This window comes from Brassica napus, chromosome C2, assembly GCF_020379485.1.
Source record: "Brassica napus cultivar Da-Ae chromosome C2, Da-Ae, whole genome shotgun sequence".
Classification (NCBI taxonomy): domain Eukaryota; kingdom Viridiplantae; phylum Streptophyta; class Magnoliopsida; order Brassicales; family Brassicaceae; genus Brassica; species Brassica napus.
The window spans coordinates 53,269,596-53,284,130 of record NC_063445.1 but is presented as its reverse complement, the minus strand read 5'-3'; the positions used below and the strand labels follow the sequence as shown (position 1 = coordinate 53,284,130).

The 14,535-nt window shown below is 37.3% G+C and overlaps 1 protein-coding gene across 3 annotated transcripts; it reads left to right on the top strand.

Moving 5' to 3' along the window:
- Nucleotides 1-5,339: 5,339 nt before the first annotated feature.
- LOC106378876 lies at nucleotides 5,340-13,422 on the top strand. 3 transcript variants are annotated; one of them, XM_048746890.1, is made up of 6 exons: nucleotides 5,340-5,491; nucleotides 12,388-12,508; nucleotides 12,592-12,650; nucleotides 12,755-12,899; nucleotides 13,024-13,072; nucleotides 13,166-13,422. In XM_048746890.1, exons 1-6 carry the CDS (start codon nucleotides 5,376-5,378, stop codon nucleotides 13,219-13,221), a joined length of 546 nt encoding a protein of 181 aa, XP_048602847.1. In that variant the 5' UTR covers nucleotides 5,340-5,375; the 3' UTR covers nucleotides 13,222-13,422. The 3 variants fall into 3 exon arrangements, with proteins under 3 accessions (XP_048602847.1, XP_048602845.1, XP_048602846.1); XM_048746888.1 differs by having other exon boundaries at nucleotides 5,346-5,491; nucleotides 12,755-12,935; XM_048746889.1 differs by lacking the exon at nucleotides 5,340-5,491 and adding an exon at nucleotides 12,137-12,292 and having other exon boundaries at nucleotides 12,755-12,935.
- Nucleotides 13,423-14,535: the final 1,113 nt, after the last annotated feature.

The window sequence follows — 14,535 nt, the reverse complement described above, 5'->3', positions numbered from 1 at the left end:
ATATAGTAGGATTTTCAATACAAACCAAAACCATATATCTTACACCATATATCATATCAATACCATTAAAAAAAGATCATTCTCAAATTATATCCTTAATGAAAATTGCAGTTTTCTGAAAAATAATCTTATTTTTACAAGAGATTAATAAAATTCATTAATGACATTTAAGTCTTTTGGTTTTTGGCTTACAAATGCACCTAAATGGATCTATAAATAATGGGCTTATATATATATAGAAGATATACTAATTTAAAATTAATATAAAGATTTTAATTAACAAATTAAAAATAAAACATAATGCCTTGCATCTATAATCTATCGAATTTTTAATTAACAAATTTTCCATTAAATCCGAACCGGATTATATACAATGTATCGGGTCTATAGGTGATCAACCACGAATCTAGGTCAGATATGAAAACAGATCTAAAACTCAAACATTATTACAGAACAACTAACATATTTCGAACAAATACCATATTTTGAAAAGAAAAAAAAATAAATGATAAAAATCTAAAAACTCAATTGTTATGGTTCGAAACAAAAATAATGGTAGTTTATAAATCAACTTTCGGTCAATAAATGAAAAACAAACAAATCCGCGCTTTCTAAGCGCGGGTCAAAATCTAGTTAGTTTTAAGTTAGAAGCCCGTAATAAACCTGAATCTAACATTGTATCAGAACCCAGATCCTAAATAAGTTAAATCCCTAATTAATATAATCCTACCCGACCGGGTATAAAAATCGTAATTGATTCGCTCGACCGAGTATAAATGTCTTAAATTTCTGAGATTTCTGGCCGATAAGAACCATCGTCTCGAGGAGGGGTATTAGGGATATGTATCTCACATTGGAAATTCTAAGGGACATTAAATAATATATAAAAGGTTACGACAATCCACTAATTGCCAATTGGTTTTAAGTTGGAAGCCTATAATAAAGTCAAATCTAACATGGTATCTGAGCCATGTTGAATACTATAAAAACTGGCATGTAGCATTTTCCAGGAAATGTATAGGAAGGAAATGATGTGTTTGGAGTAAAACAACAACATTAAATTAACAGAGTAAAAAAAGAAGTGAAAGTCAGTAAATGAAACATACGGACCATCAGTAATCGATAGGTCCATTTTCAAAGGTGTGTCAACTCAAGCCCTAACTTTTAACAAGAAAAAAAAAACTCTTCTCCAAATTACTTTTTCTTTATCTTATTCTTTTCACAGGTAATATTGTTTATCTGGAAACGATTGAAATCTCGAAATGTTAATAATTACTGTCAATTTGATGATCGGGGCCATCTTACAGAACACGATGTTACATTTGTCTAAAAAGGTACTGAACAATTATACCCAAACATCTGATGTTGCGAAGAAAATCTGTATCCCTTTTAGTAACTGAACAAAGAGAGAAAATTGCCTGTTCGAAACATCAAACAATAATTGATATATACATTTATAATGGTTGGTTGAATCCTCCCACAAAAGATTTACAAAAAATGTCATATCAGTGACAAGAAAAAAAAGCAGATGAACTAATGAAAAAAGTTGATAAAAAAAGTTGGATTTGATCACACTTGTTTTTCCATTTCAACTTTTTTTGCCGTCATGATCCTCGACACCAATATTGAACCTAACTCCTCCGAGAAAATATGTCACAATTCGATTTTTTTTTCAAAAAAAAATCTAGAAACATATCTCATTAGTAACACTTAGAATTTTAAAACATTAATCAAAGACCATCCTTGAATATGAATAAGAAGTACTTCCATTGCAAAAAAAAACACAAGATTCATAGGGTTTCTCAGAAAACAATATTCATTAAGTAGAAAAGTCAGGAGTTCCACATACCAAACGATGTTGCAGAAATCATATCACCTCTTTTTAATCCCACACGATTATGCTTTGAATCTGTAATTCATGAGTCTCCACTCTCCAGTAGCAATAGCACTAGGAGTAACTTGTTCAACCCTCCTTTGATGAACATCATAGTTATAGATACGCGCAATATAATCACATGTCCATCATACAAAAATCGAAAGTCAAGAAAGAGAAAACTACACTTCACTCAAATCTCTGTATTTGCATCTACATTCTACGGGTTTACTGGTTGCCTAAATTGCAAGCTCAGGTTGTTTGAAGATTCACAGATATATATTGTATAATATGTTTTTGACATATAAATACATTACTTTATAGTGTTTACACGATACAACAATGAAGGTCATATTCTAGTTATATTCCATTAAAGGAATTTATTGGATAGTTGCTCTGAAATATATGGACACAGCATGTGTTTAGTTAGAGTTTCAACAGTAATAACACTAGAAATTTAATACTCCATATTAAATGAAGCAAAGCGATGCGTGAAGTTTGATCAATTACCCCCTCCAAATAGTTGTAATGAAGCAAGTTCGGGTATTAAACAAACTATAGACCTCGGTTAGGCCCAAATTTTTTGTATATACAGTATAAATGTGGCTAGGGTTTCGGACTTCCTCAGTTTGTTTAGGAGGCAGAGTTAGTCATGGCTAAAAGAACTCGCCCCAAGATAGGACGTTGTATACCCAATGGGATACCACCTTGCGGTCGTCTAGTCCGACTTCTCTCACTCAAACAAATTTAATTTCGACGAAAGAGGTGTCCGTTTATTTTTTGATACTTGTTAATTAATTAATTAGCAGTATATATAGATCAATATGAATGGTGATGGTTCTTGTTGCCGCCCAGATTGGCCGAACTACGTGAAGGCTCTCAAGTCTCGTTGGAGATCCAATCAGATAAGAGTCTGGAGAGAACTGATCAGGATCACACCACTCTTGTCTCCGGAATTGATATTCAGGTTCTATAATCTACCCTTTCTTTTTTTGTTTGGTCGAGAAAATTCATTAGTTTGATTATTAATCACAACAACTTATATGATATATATAACAGGGAAAGTTGTCGTCTGATGTTGTTATTAGCATCTCGAAGCCTCAGACGCCATCATCGAGGTGTCTTATTTATAATTTTGATTATTCTCTCTATAATTAAGCAGTAGCTATGTATATATTGGTGGTATTTAATTTGTTGTTCAAACTATGTATGGTTGTTGTTGCCTAGATTGGCTGCACAGTGTGGCATGAAGAAAACACTGGGCTCTGAATCAGTCTCGTTGCTACCTTGTTCTACCCGTAAGGAATTGGAAATAAACGAACCAGATAATAGTCTAAAGGGATCTGATCAGCTTCAGACCACTCTTGTGTCTGGAATTGAGGTTATTATGGAATATATCAAGAACAAGGATAACGAAATTGAGCTCTCGAAAGCCCATAATGCTGATATATGGGCTGAGCTTCAGCTATACCGGACTGAGCTCCAGAGAAACCGGACTATCACTGAGTCAATAATGGAGAAGCCAAGCACCATTTCGAAGTTAATTGCTAGCGATTCTTAATGAAGTATTTAAATTTTTAAAACTTCTATGTATTATTAACCTTTTAACTAATTTAAATTATTTTTTTAATTAATATTTTAATTAGTTAGTTTTAATATTATTATAAAATTAATTACTTAAATATTAAAAAAAATATTAAAGTTTTCTCCACGGACAAAGGTGGTTGAGAATTCTCGACGGATAGATGTAGTAAAAATTAAAGATGGACTAAATGGTTGGGAACGGATATATATTTTCAGGTTATATAATCTACTCTTTCTTTTTTGTTTGGTTGAAATTCATTAATTTGATTATTATTAACTACTACAACATTTATATTTAACGGGAAAAACTGTCGTCTGATATTGTTACTACTTACTAGCACCTCCATGCTTCAATCGCCATCAAGGTGTCTATTTGGTTTGATTATTCTCTCTATAATGTGTATATATGCATGGTGGTGGTTGTTGTCGCTCATCACATTATGTTTTTTTACATGACTCAGCATAACTAAGCAGCTCCGATCAAGTTCATAGATGCGATTACTCCACAAGCGCAAAAGAAGAAGAAGATTAAGGAGCCAAAAAGAAATTGAATGTAAACTAAATTTTACGATTTAAAAGGAAAACTCAATTGTTTGTATATTATATATAGCTAGGGTTTGCGGCTTCCCCAAATTGTTCAGGAGGCACAGTTAGTCATGGGGAAGAGTCGTCCCGTCAAGGCAAAGCGTTGTCCTTACCTTGGGAAACCTTGCCCTTATCTATTCTGATGTCCTATGTGTCGACTTTTGAAGACACATGCACCAACCAGTGGCTCATGACTTGTTTGTGTAGCTCTTGTTTCTATGGAATGCATGTGTGCAGAGCCGGTCCTGAGATTTTGGGGGCCTTAGGCGATTTTTGTAAAAATTTCATTGAAAAAAAATTTAAGAAAATTTGGGGACCTTTTTAAAAAAATTTGGTGGCTTACATATATGTAATTTTTTTCAAAAAAATTGGGGGCTCTAGACGAATGTTTCATCCGGCTTTACCCAGGTCCGGCCCTGCATGTGTGTGACAGAAAGTGTTACATAGTAGTCGGCGTTGTGCTGAATCACGCGCAAAACATTATCCACCACCTGGCTTGGACATCGTTAGGAAAATGAACAAATCATAGCCGGGTCCTAAATTTAAAGGGTCATAAACATTTCCAACCAAACGTTTTATTTGTTATAAACCAAATTAGATAAAATGCAATTATGAAAAAAAAAACTAGAATTCTTATATTGTTCAACAAAAGAAATCTATTACTAGTATCAATGAATGCACATATCATGTGATGTCCAACAAAAATTCAATTATTGTAGTCGCGTCTAGTTCAGTTAAGAAAAAAATATTTATTAAATAATAAATAAATCATTAATTTTCGTTTGGACGTAAAAATCAAACATCATAAAAAATATGAATAGTTAGATCTAATAACTGTAAATGACTAATTTCAGATCTAATATAGGTAGTTTTATTTTCGATGATAGTGTAAGATAAGAAAATCATATTCTTTTGTTTTGCTAAGAAAAATATATAACATTATCGTTAACTGTTTAGGCAAGATAGTAAATTATATTAAATTTTAATGTTATTAATATATTTAACATTTTGGCCTTTTGGTTTGGTTAAGTTTTAAATAGAATCAAACCAAACATTTTGGGTTGCTAAAGAATAACCAAATAGTTGGGACAATTTGGTTTTGATTTGGTTTGAAATTTGCCTCTCTTTTTTTTTCTTTTTTGCCAAACTCAAAACATTATAGTATTAAATGAAGCAAAGCGATGCTTAAGGTTTAGTCACCCGCGCAAAAATAGTTGTAATGAAGACAAGTCTGGGTATTAAAACAAATTATAGGCCCAAACGTTTTGTGTATATATATGAATGTAGCTAGGGTTTCCGACTTGCTCAATTTGTTTGGGAGGCAGGGTTAATCATGGGAAAGACTCGGGGCATGGGAACAGGGCGTTGTAGACCCATAGGGTTACCACTTCCTCGCCGTTCTCTATTCCGACCTCTCTCAGTCGGAGAAAGAGGCTTACAACGAAAGAGGTGTCCGTTAATTTTTGATACTTATTAATTAATTAATTAATTAGCAGTATACATATAGATCTATATGAATGGTGATGGTTCTTGTTGCCGCCCAGATTGGCCGCGCTGCGTCGCACGAAGAATACACTAGGCTCTCAAGTCTCGTTGCCTATCAAATCAGATAAGAGTCTGAAGAGAACTGATCAGACCACTCTTGTCTCCGGAACTGATATTCAGGTTATATAATCTACTTATTTTTGTTTTTGTTTGGTCGGGAAATTTATTAGTTTGATTATTAATGACGACAACTTATATAACAGGGAAAGTTGTCGTCTGATGTTGTTGCTAGCACCTCGAAGCCTCAGACGTCATCATCAAGGTTGTGCTATTTGTAATTTTGATTATTCTCTCTATAATTAAGCAGTAGCTAGGTGGTATTTGTTGTTAACATTATGTATGGTTGTTGTTGCTAATCTTATACAGTTTGGTCGGGATGAAGAAAACACTAGGTTCTCAAGCCTCGTTGCTACGTTGTTCTGCCTGTATGCAAATAATCCTGTCTGATAAGAGTCTAAAGGGATCTTCTGATCAGGATCAGACCACTCTTGTCTCCCAAATTGATATTCAGGTTATATAATCTACATCTTTTTATTTTGGTTGAGAAGTATTCATTAATTAATTTGATTATTAATTACAGCACCATTTATATATGACAGGAAAAGTTGTCGTCTGATATCGTTAGTAGCACCTCCAAGCCTCATCAAGGTGTCGTCTATTTGTTTTGATTATCAATAATGTGGTTGTTGTCGCTCACATTATGTTTTTTTTCTTGCACTACTACGCATAGGTAAGCGTCTCCGATCAAATTCAAAGATGCACAAGCCCAAAGCTCTTCTAAAGAAGAAGAAGAAGAAGAGCTCACGCAAAGCTGTATCCGCCACCTAAGTTACCACCACTCTCTTTTTTATTTTGTAACTTTTTATGCTTGATCAGGACTTTAAAAAAAAAAAAGAACCTTTTATTTAAGTTATATGTTTGATTTTGTGAAATCCTTGTCATGATAATGTGCCAGTTGTCTTTTTATCCTTTGTATACTAACTGATTTGGTCATTTCACTGATCCGCGGCGTTACAAAAAGAACATAAACAGCCGAGAGTGCAACTTGAGCAAAGGGATGAATATCATCACTCCCATTGATCAACTTAATTCAGTGATTGATATGTTGCGTATAGTCGTCCATAATGATGGAAGATTCGTCTGAATCTCACTTATATTCATATTTTTATCGGAGAAGAGAAATGTACAAGTGTTTTGATAGACTAATATGAAGCATATGACTTGGTCGTTGAGTAGTTCCGAGACTTGAGGGATAAGTTTGTTTTCGTTTTTAGTTGTTTCTTGCTGAATAAGTCATCCTAATTATTAGGATCAGAGTAGTTAGGCGTTGAGACTTTTACGCTAGTTTGTTGTCTTCAGTTTCTATTTAAGCTTATGTAATTCTTCATTTATCAAATAAGAAAACTATTCAGCTCATCTTCTTCTCTTAGTTTCATGTTCTAAATACAACAAGTGGTATCAGAGCTCTTATCTTAATTGAGTAAACGAGCTGCTGTGAGAAACAAAAGAGAGATCAAAATGAGTGAGAAAGATAGGTCACTGAGCATTCCTAAGTTTGATGGTGATTATGAGCATTGGGCTATGCTCATGGAGAATTTGTTGAGGTCCAAGGAATGGTGGGAACTCATCGAGACAGGAGTGACTCAAACGGAGAGAAACGCGATCCTGACGGAGGCACAACAGACAGAGATCGCGGAACAGAAGCTGAAGGACTTGAAGGTGAAGAACTATCTCTTTTCATCTATCGACAAATCCATCTTGAAGACGATCGCAAAGAAGGATACTTCCAAGGATATCTGGGAGTCCATGAAGGTGAAGTATCAAGGGAACAAGAGAGTTCAAAGCGCTCAACTCCAGAGGCTACGAAGGAACTTTGAGGTGCTAGAGATGAAAGAAGGAGATACCATCACAGACTACTTCGCTAGAGTGATGATGGTGGCCAACGATATGAGGAATCTTGGAGAAGAGATGCCGGATGACAAGATTGTAGAGAAGATACTCAGGACACTTGTGGAAAAGTTCACATACGTGGTATGTGCAATTGAGGAGTCCAAAGACATCAAGGAGCTCACGGTGGACGAGCTACAAAGTTCCCTACTGGTACACGAGCAGAATCTCAGTAAGCATGAGAATGGTGATGAACGAGCACTGAAAATGGAGGGAAACAGAGGTCGTGGTAGCTATGGAAGAGGAAGAGGAGGTTACAGAGGAGGAAGAGGTGGTAGAGGAGGCTCCAGCTTTGACAAAAGCAATGTGGAGTGCTACAAATGTCACAAGCTAGGTCACTTTAAAAACGAGTGTCCTCTATGGGAGAAAGCAGCCAACTATGCTGAGTTGGAGGAAGATGTACTACTGATGGCGATGGTGGATAAGAAGGAGGAGCTAGTGTGGTATCTAGACTCAGGATGCTCGAATCATATGTGCGGAACCAAAGGGTGGTTTGTCAGTCTGGATGAGAGTTTCAGACAACAAGTGAAGCTCGGTGATGATAGAAGAATGCAAGTAGAAGGAAGAGGAGACTTAAGATTGGAGATTGATGGTATTGTGCAAGTAATCTCCTCGGTCTACTTTGTGCCAGGGTTGAGAAACAATCTTCTAAGCGTGGGGCAGCTGCAACAGAAGGGCTTGAAGATTGTTATAGAAGACAACGAGTGCAGAGTTTGGCATAAACAACAGAAACGAATGATCATGCATTCTGCAATGTCTGTTAACCGTATGTTTGTCATCTTAGCTACAGTGATGGAGCCCAAGGAGTGTCTGGAGATGAACCAAGTGTGCAGTAAGGATGAGGCACCAGAGGAAACATGGCATAAGAGGTTTGGTCATCTTGGTCTCACCTCTCTAGCCACTCTTGCGGAGAAAGACATGGTAGCGGGTCTTCCTGCAATCACCAACACTGGAGCAGTCTGTGAAGTGTGCATGAAGGGGAAACAGAATCGAGCAAACATACCAAAACGCAGTGAGTGGAGATCAAAGAAGAACCTGGAGCTGGTACACAGTGACATCTGTGGTCCTATCTCACCAATCTCAGAGAGTGGGAAGAGGTACATCATAAACTTCATTGACGACTTTAGTAGAAAATGTTGGACATATTTTCTCAATGAGAAATCAGAGGCGTTAAGAGTGTTTAAGGACTTTAAGGTGGCGGCAGAAAGAGAAACAGGAGAGTGGTTAATCTGTCTGAGAACCGATAGGGGGGGAGAGTACAACTCAAGGGCCTTCCAAGACTTCTGTGTTGACAACGGTATCAAAAGACAACTCACTGCGGCTTATACACCTCAGCAAAATGGCATCGCAGAGAGGAAGAACAGAAGCATTATGAACATGGTGAGGTGTATGCTATTTGGAATGAAAGTTCCACTGAGGTTCTGGCCTGAGGCGACGCAGTATGCAGTCCACATTCTGAACCGAAGTCCAACGGCAATACTGGGAGAAGTCACTCCGTCAGAAGCATGGAGCAAGCACAAACCGTCAGTGGAACATCTCCGAGTGTTTGGATGTCTAGCCTACGCCATGATCCCATATGAGAAGAGAACCAAGCTAGAAGAAAAGAGCGTTAAGTGCGTAATGTTTGGGGTAAGTAAGGAGTCAAAGGCGTACCGTCTCTATGATCCCACTACAAAGAAGATCATCATCAGTAAAGACGTAAGGTTCGATGAAGAAAAGATGTGGAATTGGGAAGAGAAACCTGATGATGATGAAGTCTTGAAAGATATCGCTGAGATAGAAGAAGAGACAGAAGCTGTGGGTACTGAGGCTGTGGGCAGAGAAGAACCACTAGAGACTCGCGGTGAAGAAGAAGAAGTTGCAGAAGCCGATCAAACTGGTGAACAAGTAGTTACGAACGAAGAAACAAGAGCAGTTGGATCAAACAGAGCTGGTAGAAACATACAAAGACCAACTTGGATGAAAGATTACGTCTGTGAAGGACTGAGTATGATCATTGAAGAAGGCGAGGCAGAGCTCATGGCTCTGTTCATTGGAGAAGATGATCCAGAGAAGTTTGAGGAAGCTATAAAAGAAGAGAAATGGAGGAAGGCAATGGAGGCAGAGATAAAGTCTATCAACGATAACAACACTTGGGAGTTGGTAGACTTGCCAGACGGTGCTAAGGTGATTGGGGTGAAATGGATTTTTAAAACCAAGTTCAACGAGAAAGGAGACATAGACAAGTTCAAGGCAAGACTTGTAGCAAAGGGCTTTCATCAAACCCATGGCATTGATTTTCATGAGGTCTTCGCACCTGTGGCAAGATGGGACACAATAAGGTTGATTCTTGGTTTGGCGGCTCAACAAGGGTGGGTAGTTCAACAGCTTGACGTAAAGAGTGCATTTCTTCACGGAGACCTAAATGAAGACGTGTACGTTGAGCAACCTAAGGGCTTCGAGTGCAGAGAAGAAGAAGGGAAGGTGTACAAGTTAAACAAAGCCTTGTATGGTCTAAGACAAGCTCCAAGAGCATGGTATAGCAGGATTGAAGGTTACTTTGTCAAAGAAGGCTTCCAGAAATGCTACTGCGAGCATACCCTGTTTGTGAAGACTGAGAAGGAAGGTATTCTTATCATCAGTCTTTATGTTGATGATTTGATATATACAAGTAACTCGGGTGAGCTTCTCAAAAGGTTTAAAGCCTCCATGGAAAACGAATTTGCCATGACTGATCTTGGACAGATGAAATACTTTCTCGGAGTGGAAGTTATTCAAGATGATCATGGCATTTTCATTAGTCAAAAGAAGTATGCAGAGGACATACTGAAGAAGTTCGGTATGGAGGAGTGCAATGCGGTGAGAAACCCAATGGTTCCTGGTAACAAACTAACCAAAGATGGAGATAGAACCAGCATCGATCCTACTTCGTTCAAGCAACTGGTGGGAAGTCTCAGATACTTAACTGCTACAAGGCCAGATCTCATCTACTCCGTCAACCTAGTGAGCAGGTATATGGAGAAACCTGGAGAATCACACCTGTCTGCAGCAAAAAGGATCTTGAGGTATGTCCAAGGAACTCGAGAGTATGGTATTCAGTACAAAAGAGGTGGGGATGCGAGTCTAGTTGGCTATGTGGATAGCGACTATGCGGGTGATGAGGACGATAGAAAGAGTACTTCAGGGTATACTTTCATGTGGAGTGGTGGAGCTGTCTCGTGGGCATCAAAGAAGCAGCCCATTGTCACACTCTCCACTACTGAAGCAGAGTATGTATCTGCAGCTTATGGGGCGTGTCAAGCTGTTTGGTTGAAGAATGTTCTCAGTGAAATTGGATTAGATCAAGAGGAAGGTATAACTATGTTCTGTGACAACAGCTCTGCAATCAAGCTTTCAAGGAATCCAGTGCTACATGGGAAAAGCAAGCATATCAGCGTAAGGTATCATTTCTTGCGTGAACTTGTCAGTGAAGGTGTGATCAATTTGGACTATTGTTCCACGCAAGAACAGATATCAGATATCATGACAAAGCCGGTGAAGTTGGACGTGTTCGAGAAGTTAAGGAAGATGTTAGGTGTTGGTCCAAAGGAAGAAGTAAACTGAAACAGAGTGTTTGCAGTTTAAGGGAGGGATTGAAGCATATGACTTGGTCGTTGAGTAGTTCCGAGACTTGAGGGATAAGTTTGTTTTCGTTTTTAGTTGTTTCTTGCTGAATAAGTCATCCTAATTATTAGGATCAGAGTAGTTAGGCGTTGAGACTTTTACGCTAGTTTGTTGTCTTCAGTTTCTATTTAAGCTTATGTAATTCTTCATTTATCAAATAAGAAAACTATTCAGCTCATCTTCTTCTCTTAGTTTCATGTTCTAAATACAACATAATATGCCTCCTATTTCCCGACAACTTCTGTTAAGGAACAAGTGACTAGAGTCTTAGGATTATCTCTATCTAAATAATTTACAAAGTCGAATGCAGGACGGCATCAAATTATCATTTCAGTTTTCCATAGTTTCTACATTTCTATCAAACACCCAATGATGACCTAGCTAGTATGAATGAAGAAGCTGGCATGGCACTTATGAATGTGGGAAAAAAAGGGGGGAATCTCCGCCCTTCAATGATGAAGAGATACCAAATGAAAGAGAGATTTGGAAAATAGATGATGAAAGTGCTAGTAAAGTTTCCATATTTTCGATTGATATTTATAGGACCTTTTCCAACTTGGAAATGATCCCACTTCATCACGATTTTCGTTAAGAGATCGTGGGGATACATGGCATCGTGGTCAGTATCAACAAATTAACCGACCCTCTGCTTGAGAAATCACCTTCAACCACCTAGACGGTGGCGAGAAACTTCAGGGAAAGTAACCGTTTCAAAATCGTTTTTTTTTGTCGCCATCCAAATGTTACCAAACCCTAGTTATCCTTAGTAATTTTTTTTGAACATTGTAGTATTAAATGAAGAAAAGCGATGCTTAAGGTTTTAGTCACCCGCTCAAAAATAGTTGTAATGAAGACAAGTCTGGGTATTAAAACAAATTATAGGCCCAAACGTATGGGCTAGAATTGGAATTAAAGAATATAAACCTGGGAATAGGCCCAACGTTTTGTGTGTATATATGAATATAGCTAGGGATTCCGACTTGCTCGGTTTGTTTAGGAGGGAGAGTTAGTCATGGGAAAGACTCGGGGCATGGGACCAGGGCGTTCTTCACGCATGAGGAGACCACCTTACCGTTCTCTATTCCGACCTCTCTCAGTCAGAGAAGAACGAAAGAGGTGTCCGTTTATTTTTGATACTTATTAATTAATTAATTAGCAGTATATATATATATAGATCTATATGAATGGTGATTGTTCTTGTTGCCGCCCAGATTGGCCGCACTGAGTCGCATGAAGAATACACTAGGCTCTCAAGTCTCGTTGCCTATCCAATCAGATAAGAGTCTGAAGAGAACTGATCAGACCACTCTTGTCTCCGGAACTGATATTCAGGTTATATAATCTACTTATTTTTGTTTTTGTTTGGTCGGGAAATTTATTAGTTTGATTATTAATCACGACAACTTATATAACTGGGAAAGTTGTCGTCTGATGTTGTTGCTAGCACCTCGAAGCCTCAGACGTCATCATCAAGGTTGTGCTATTTGTAATTTTGATTATTCTCTCTATAATTAAGCAGTAGCTAGGTGGTATTTGTTGTTAACATTATGTATGGTTGTTGTTGCTAATCTTATACAGTTTGGTCGGGATGAAGAAAACACTAGGTTCTCAAGCCTCGTTGCTACGTTGTTCTGCCTGTATGCAAATAATCCAGTCCGATAAGAGTCTAAAGGGATCTTCTGATCAGGATCAAACCACTCTTGTCTCCCAAATTGATATTCAGGATCAGACCACTCTTGTCTCCCTAATTGATATTCAGGTTATATAATCTACATCTCTCTTTTTTTAATATTTTGGTTGAGAAATTCATTACTTTGATTATTAACAACAGCACCATTGTATGACAGGAAAAGTTGTCGTCTGATATCGTTAGTAACACCTCCAAGACTCATCAAGGTGTGTATTTGTTTTGATTATCAATAATGTGTGTGTGTACATGTGGTTGTTGTCGCTCACATTATGTTTTTTTTCTTGCACTACTACGCATAGGTAAGCATCTCCGATCAAGTTCAAAAATACACAAGCCCAAAGCTCTTCTAAAGTAGAAGAAGAAGAAGAAGAAGAGCTCACGCAAAGCTTTATCCACCACTCTCTTTTTTATTTTTAACTTTTTATGCTTGATCAGGACTTGAAAAAAAAAAATCTTTTATTTAAGTTGTATGTTTGATTTTGTGAAATCCTTGTCATGAGAATGTGCCAGTTGTCTTTTTATCCTTGTATAATAATTGATATGATCATTTCACTGATCCGCGGCGTTACAAAAATAACACAAACAAAACATAAGTTGTTATATGGGATAATTACACGATTTAGCTGGCTACTTTGAGATGCACACAAATTTTGTCCACTTTCTTAGATGTAATTTTGTAATTTAACAAAAAAATATGTTGTTGTCATGAAGAAACAGCCGAGAGTGCAAGTTGAGCAAATCGATGAATACCAGTCCCTTTGATCGATTCAGTGATTGATATGTTGCATATTATCCATAATGACGGAAGATTCGTCTTAGTCTCACTGAGATTCATGTTTAGCAGAGAAGAGAAATGTACAAGTGTTTTGATAGACTAATACGACTCCTATTTCCCGACAATATTAAGACTCTTAGAGCACCTCCAATGGAGTTCTACCCATTAGAGCTCTAAACATTTATATATGTATATGTATATATTATATAAGTGTACGTAAGTGTGGGGACCATTTTTTTGGGAAAAACCTCATGCAAAGGTTCTAAAAATCAGAACTTCTTTGGATAAATTCCAGTAACCCCATCGTAAGTAACTAAACTCTTCCATTTGCTAGTTAATCTTATTGTTTTTTTCTCAGAAACAAACCACTAACATGTTTGCTCTCTGACTTTCATGTACTCCTTTTGATGAGACGGCCAAACAACAGAACCATCGCGGAGTACCTCAATACGCGCTCAGGTAATGATCCATAGCGTTACAAGATGCTTCTCGAACGCGCAGGTAAACTCTTAGTTAGTAAGCCTGCAGGATTTAGAGTAGTTTGGATCTTTATAACTTTAACCATGCCAAAATCAATGATATCTCGAATGAAATGAATTTTGTTAGCAATGTGTTTAGTCATTTCATGATGAACAGAGTTCTTAGTTAGGCAAATAACACTCTATAAATTGCAATGCAGCTTAAAATACTCTAAATCAAAACCCAATTCACTGCAGAACTCTCTCAACCATAACCCTTCCTTTGTGGCCTCTGACAAAGCCATGTACTCAGCCTCTGTTGTAAACAATGGTACAACATGCTGCAGTGATGATCTCCAGCTAACAATATTACCTCCCATTTAAAAACAATAATCAGTCACTGATTTTTGCTTGTCAAGATCAGTTGAATAACCCG